General features: G+C 31.4%; 1 protein-coding gene across 2 annotated transcripts; it reads left to right on the top strand.

The window, feature by feature from the left end:
* Positions 1-2,227: 2,227 nt before the first annotated feature.
* Positions 2,228-6,560, top strand: LOC107021158 (autophagy-related protein 13a-like). Of its 2 annotated transcripts, none has more exons than XM_015221766.2 (4): positions 2,228-2,372; positions 2,744-4,214; positions 4,348-4,532; positions 6,030-6,560. In XM_015221766.2, exons 2-4 carry the CDS (start codon positions 2,904-2,906, stop codon positions 6,346-6,348), a joined length of 1,815 nt encoding a protein of 604 aa, XP_015077252.1. In that variant the 5' UTR covers positions 2,228-2,372; positions 2,744-2,903; the 3' UTR covers positions 6,349-6,560. The 2 variants fall into 2 exon arrangements, with proteins under 2 accessions (XP_015077252.1, XP_027773847.1); XM_027918046.1 differs by having other exon boundaries at positions 2,243-2,372; positions 2,735-4,214.
* The last annotated feature ends 283 nt before the right edge of the window (positions 6,561-6,843 follow it).

Raw genomic sequence — 6,843 nt, 5'->3', positions numbered from 1 at the left:
TTTATTTATATGTAATAGCCAAAATTAACACACATGGACCGGGACTTCTTATCAAACAGCAGATTCCACAAAGTTTGGGGAACCTCCATAATTAATGGAGTAATTAAATTAAACAAAGATATATCACTGGAAAATTACGTCTCAAATAAAGTTTACAAGAAAATATTTCGGACTTTTAGGGAATTATATCCGAATAAAAATAACTTTTAACGGCTATAAATATATATATTAACAGAAAGTGTTAAAATATATTACTGATATTAGTAATATATCTAAAGTCGCTATAACCTTTACGAATATTTATAAAAAATGCTAGTTATTGCTAAAAAGATATATTTACTGCAATTAAGCTATTGTCATTAGGAAAATACATGTGGTAAGGTAAATATTGAATATACTTTCAAAGTTGTAATTTTTAATACTATAATTTCAATATTATGGGATTTTAATATATGTTTCTAAAAAAATTGGTATTCAATACTTCTAAGATGAATACGAAAGTATCTAATATAATATTGAAGTAGATATAGCAATCTATATATGAATTATATTATTAGCATTTAAAAAGTTAGAAACTTTAACTACCATGTCCACCTTGTGCAATTGATTAATTGCATGTCTGCAGTCTACGTGCGTAGGGTGTTAATATGATACATTGAACTGAAGTTATAATTCTCTCTCCATATATATATGAGTATATGCAAATTTAAGTAGAAAAATTATAATTATTATATCAAAATTGAATTATATCAAAAATTAATTTGATATGATAATGCTTATTTTACAATAATCAATATTATTTAATTTTAATTATTTTATTTTACTTTTTTAAAAAGAAAAAATCCACACTTGTAGTTCAAAAATCGAAATCACTCAATTGTTTTATACTCGTTTTATTCTTAATTACTTGTCTATTTAAATAAATCAAAAAAAGAATAAATTTTTTTATTTTTTATATCCTCAATTAATTATTTTTAAAAAGATAATAAATTTATTATATCAATTTTTTTTTCCATAATAGATGTATCAATTTAAAAGTAGCGCGTAAGCTAAATTCTTAAAACTAGCAGCTTCCTAAATTGGGCTTGGCCCATATACTGGTTTTTTCCCTGGTTGTGACGAATAAAATGGAAAAATATATTTCTTTTTATTAAATATATTCTAATGATGAATCTAATAGTTGTTTGTTTTAAAAATATTACTACTATATTTTAAAAGTCATTTAAAGTTTAATTAATATCAATGAACCTCAACAAGATTATTCAATTGTACTCTCCCAAAAAAGAGTAATATTGAACCAAATGAAATCAAAATCATACAATAAACTTGTCTATAAGACTATATATATATATATATATATTATATATATTAATATAAAAACATTAAACAGAATATATATATATATATATATATAAAAGAACATTAACCGACTCTTGGGGATTTGAATCTACGGTATGAGGATTTAAATTGTAACCTATTAGCCTGTACCTTGAAACTACAAATCCTCGACTTTACCCTTCAATTTTACTTTCTTTGTTTCACACGTTTTTTTTACTTATCAAAATTTAGTTTAAGTAAACTTTAATTATAAATACTTTGAAAATTATTTATTTTATAGAAAAAAAATTTGGTTAGAATGAATTTCTTCTATGTAATTTTACTTTTAAAAATATTTTTATCCTTTTATTTTTAATATTTTTTATTAAAAATGAAAAAAAATTAATTTATTTTTAAATAAAAAATATTATAGTTTTTAAATTTATTAACATTTAACACTTTTGTTTTTATTATATATTAGTAAGAGAAAGTTACAATTTATACATACTCCATTTCAATTCCTGTAACTTATTTTAATTTTGATAAGGAATTTTAGAAAATATATGTTTTTGTAAAATCTTATTATGTTAAATAAAAGACTAGAAGATATGTCAAAGTATTAAATATCTTTAATTTTATGATTTTAAATATATTATGTGAAAAGTTTGAACTAATTTTTTTTATTTAAAAAAACAATATTAATTTTTAAACAAATTATTTTTTATTTTAAAAAATGAATTGAGTAATATTTTTGGTATAAATTTTAACTATCTAAATATAATTATAAAATATTAAGTTAATCTAATTAACGGGTCACAGACTCACATTAATAGGAATAAACTTTTTGTTTCAAACTTTGAATGCTTTTTTTTTTTTGGGATATTATTTGAATAAAATAATATATGAAAATTTCACTCCTATTAGTAGTCTCCTTATGTATGTGGTCTCTTTCTTCTCTTCATAGCCAGTCTCCGCGCTATACGGAATCTCTCTTTCTGTTTGCTTCTAATTATCTCCGACGAAGGGTTTTTCTCATTGCTGCTGCGACTTTACAAGTAAGTTCATATTTCTCAACTTCATCATCTGTTATATCATGCTATTTTTTTTGTTAAATCCATTCTGTAGTCAATTAAATTTAATCGTTTAATTACTAGTTTTAATTCCAATTTTTATTGCTTATACGTGTAAATTTCCCATATTTATCTTTGGTTGTTTGTTGTTGTTTGGGGGTTGTTGATTTTTGTTTTTTAATTTGATAAAATCGGTTAAAGTTTTTGTCTTTTTTTGGATCCTTTGAGTGTTTGTGTCTGTTTTACATGGGTGAATATCATCAAAAACTACTATGCCTTAATCCGAAATTACATGGGTTCTTTTTATTTTGGGGGAGTTGTATATAGATTTTGTTTGATTTTTCTAGAGTTTTCAGGTGTTTGTTCAATTAAATAGCGTCCCACATGAAGGATCAAATCGCCAGTTGGTTATCTGTTTTGTTTATGCATTATTTGGAAGGGATAATATACTGGACCAAGTTGTATATTGCTGAGGACCAAAAGATAGTGGTGGCATCTGTTTGAAAGACAAAAAGGATGGATTTTCAGAGTAACTTACAGGGTGGGTATGGAAGATTTGAGCAAATACTTGCTCAATATCTTCTAAAAAGCTTGCATATTATTTTGAACTTGAGGGTTCCTTCGATAAGAGCGTATGGTGGGTTTGAAGAAGTGAAGAGGAGTGACAAGTGGTTTAATATGGTGTTGGGAGATCGTCCTGCGGTTTTTGAAAACTTGAATCTGTTGCATGGGGAGCCAATGATAATAGATATAATACTTGTTCAAGATAAAGATTGTACTTCATTGAAGCACAGTTCAGGTAAAGCATTTGCAGGGGCATATACAGAAACCATTATAGAGAGGTGGGTCGTGCAATGTGAGAATCGGAGGTCAATGGTTCCTCAAATGGGTGATTCCTCTTACAAGAAAATGTACAAGAAGTCTATCATACTACTTCGTTCCGTTTATTCGATGTTGAAGCTCCTGCCTGCATTCAAGGCCTTCAGGAAACTATCTTCGTCAAGTCAGAGTTGTTGTTTTGATATTAATTTTAAGGTATCTTCATTTAGTGAGCCATTCTCAAGGGCAGAGGAGGAGATGATGAAACAATTTACTTTTACTTCAGTTGATGCCCAGCAAGGCCGTCTTTCCTTATCTGTGACATATCGTGAAAATCTGGTGGACTTTAACCTGGAGAGTTCTGCATCCTTTCCACCTGAGATCATTACAGATTATGTTGGTAGTCCACTCACTGATCCTCTGAGGTCATTCCCTTTGACCTCGACAGATAAGGGTGTTCATAATACTTCATTTCCATTGAGAAGGACACAGTCCTCTTGTTCAGCACCTGTTCAGCGCCCGCAGAGTTGGACAAGTGGTCTCTTCAGGGCACCTTCTTTACCTCAGCCGTATGTAGGATCTCCACCTTTATGCCATGCACCATATGAGCTTTCAACTTCAGTCAGTAATGTATATGGACAGAGGATTCCACCTAACTACAAATATTCGACTCACCAGAAAACAACTAGTTTTGATGATGACCAGCTTTCCCCTCCATTTTCATCATCACCATCTCCACCCACATATCTTTCAGGTGCAAATCTTGTGCAGACTCATTTGCGTTCAGAAACTGATCCTGTCAGTATCCCTCATCCATTAATAGGCAGAACTTCCAGACACCTATCTCCTAATTTGTCTGATCCAAACAGGCATTATCTCCCACCTATGTCACCTAGATGCACAAAGCATGATTCTTCATCCCATGAATCCCCTTCTGGAATCAGATCATCAAGGAAAATAGATTTGCTAAGGGTTCCAGAGTCAGATACTACTAATCCTGGACAAAAGGTGAGCAGTTTCTATTTCTAGTTTTCTACTAAATGTGTGCATTTTCTGGTTGATATTTTTATTTTGAAAATGATATCTGCTTGAGCCTTCTTCAGCCAGCTTCTAAACTTTTGTTTGTGTGTTTCATTTTCAGGTGCCTACAGATGCTAGAGATGATTCAGGACGGTTCTCAGGTGTGCTCTCTTCAAGTGATTCACCACGTGTTGGATTTTCTAGAAGTTCTAGCAGCAGATTATCTTTTCAGGATGACTTGGATGACTTTGATTTTTCCTGTCCTTTTATAGTTGATGATGTTGATACTTCTGTTTCCCGAGCCAGGTAATTTTGCTAGAGCGTACTGTATCTTTTGAAGTACTCATCTTCTTACAAACCTTACTTCTTTGGATTCATCTTTGTCGAAGTTTTTTTGTCATTGGATAATTGGTTTTTATAGAAGCCAACTATGTGTGGTCAATTAGCTGTTGTCTAACAGGTTGGACATTATAAGAAACTGGACTTAATGTAGTTTTGAGAATTGAGCTTCTGATGAAACATTGATGAGAATGTTAGCATTTGATCTATAGAATGAGGCCGTGTAGCTATCACTCTCAGGGATACATATGAATTTTCAACGGAAGTTCTTTTTTAGGTTTTAGCTCCAATATGCAAAAAGTCTATCAAGTAGAAGGGCCTTTCTCTTTTCTCTTAATGAGTCACTGGAAAGCTATTGCAGTAATATGATATAGATAATGAGGTTGTAACGTCAGTGAATTTAGGTCCATCCAATTTTTGCTTGACATTACAATTGTAGTTGTTCTCCGCGAGATAAAAGGCTTGTGTTAGCTATATATTATCCTGCTTTCATTTTTACTTTGTCCTTGAAGGTTGTCCACTTTCTTTTAGCCTTTTCGTCTCTGATCTGCCCTTTATATATCACCTATTTCTAGATCATGTTTTACTTTTTAGTGCTGTGCTGCTTTTAATTTAATGCTGTCAATTTATGCATGTCAATTTCAAAGTTGGAGAAAAAGCACCTTATTTTGGGTTTTCTTGCATAATTTTAGGTTTGCACTTTTTAGTTTTTTCTCGTGTGATGTAAGTGAGAATTTCATTGGAAGTAGTTTGATGAAACAGTAAATTCTACTGAAAGAGTGTAAGAATGCTTGTTATTTGCCTGTTGTGCTATATATGAGTTGGTGTTGTCAATATACATAGTGTTTGATGTAATATGCAATTAGTGCTTGATGTATCTTAGGCATATCTGATATTTTAAAGTCTAAAATTCTCTTGGGTGAAAACTTAGTTTAGCTAACTGTATTGGGAATCACACTCACTTTTATTTCCTTTTTTTAGCAAGTGTGCTCAAAGGAAAATTCGATTTCTAGGAAAGCTGCTTCCTTTTCTTAGCAAGTGTCCTCAAGGGAAAATTCGATTTTAGGAAAGCTGCCATCTGCATAAATTTTCCTTAATCAATTGATAAAAACTCACTCTGTTTCTCTCGGAAAAAGAAACCACTTTGTTTTTTGTTGTTGGGTTTGTTATTGATAAACCTCTTGGTGTAAAGAGGAGTAATGGTGAGCTAAAAATTATGCATGCAAGATTTGACTAGCGGTAAGTAATTGTAGAGTACTTTAAAATCAGGACAAGTTCGGGGTTTCAAATTCCCTTTAAGTAGTTTGATATGGACCTGTATTAATTTTATCACGCCTTAGATACATTATGTTAGGGCTGAGATGTTTATGCCACCAAATTGTTGTGGACATCTATCTTCATTTCTTTCTTTCTTTCTTTCTTAGATTTTCAACTCAACAAGTATTTACTGTTCTGGTTATGCAGAGAGAACCTTGAATCCAGAAAGCGCCCAGAAGCCTCGTCTAGAGTATCTGCAACAACCAGAAAATCTCAAGATGCTGCTGTAGGTGCCCTTGTTCACATGTTGAGAACTGCTCCTCCGTTGCGTCAAGATTCTACTTGCTATACTACACATTCTATAGAGGGAGAGGTAGAGGGAGAAACTGGCACTGCATCTCAGTTCTATGTTCCTAGGAAGGCATCAGATGCATTGGAGGAGCTCAAAGCTTACACTGAATTGAAAGATATGTTACTTCCCAAGAGCACGACACGCTCAGACAGTGAGGATGGGAGCTATGCGTGATGTACATATATACTTGTTTGCTAAGTAACGTTAAGGAGTGTTTACTGTGTGAGAGAAGTGAGGACTAACAGATTCTGTACATAAATGATGAGAAATGGCAAGTATGATAGTCAATATGCTGCCTTATTTTGACACTACTTGAAAACATTTGTGTTTCGAAGAAACAAGTAGTAGTTATCTTAAAAGAATATGCTCTATTGAGTTCCTAATAATTATTTTTTTTTACTACAATATCTAATTTTATCCTCTAGTATTATATTAGTTACATGAGTGAGCCTTGCCACCTGCGTGAATTTGGATTAGTCAGACTTCAGTGTAGAGTATTGGACACAGTTGGCGCGAGGATGAGGTAAAAGAAGAGTAAGTTGAGATTAGAAGAAAAACAGAATAGAGGCGTTTTGGTATTTTGAAAATGTGATGGTGCTAAACTATCAATAAGACTGAATTTTTATATATATATTTTTTTTGGTTTTCCAAATTTTAAAGATTGAAGCA

This window comes from Solanum pennellii, chromosome 6 (assembly GCF_001406875.1).
Source record: "Solanum pennellii chromosome 6, SPENNV200".
Taxonomy (NCBI): domain Eukaryota; kingdom Viridiplantae; phylum Streptophyta; class Magnoliopsida; order Solanales; family Solanaceae; genus Solanum; species Solanum pennellii.
Note: the sequence above shows the minus strand (reverse complement) of the source record. Positions and strands in the feature narration are given on the sequence as shown.

Coding starts and splice junctions, on each gene's coding strand:
- LOC107021158 (XM_015221766.2), top strand. CDS start 2,904: ATGGATTTTCAGAGTAACTTACAGGGTGGGTATGGAAGATTTGAGCAA. Junction 4,215..4,347: donor CTACTAATCCTGGACAAAAG/GTGAGCAGTTTC, acceptor TTTCATTTTCAG/GTGCCTACAGATGCTAGAGA. Junction 4,533..6,029: donor ACTTCTGTTTCCCGAGCCAG/GTAATTTTGCTA, acceptor CTGGTTATGCAG/AGAGAACCTTGAATCCAGAA.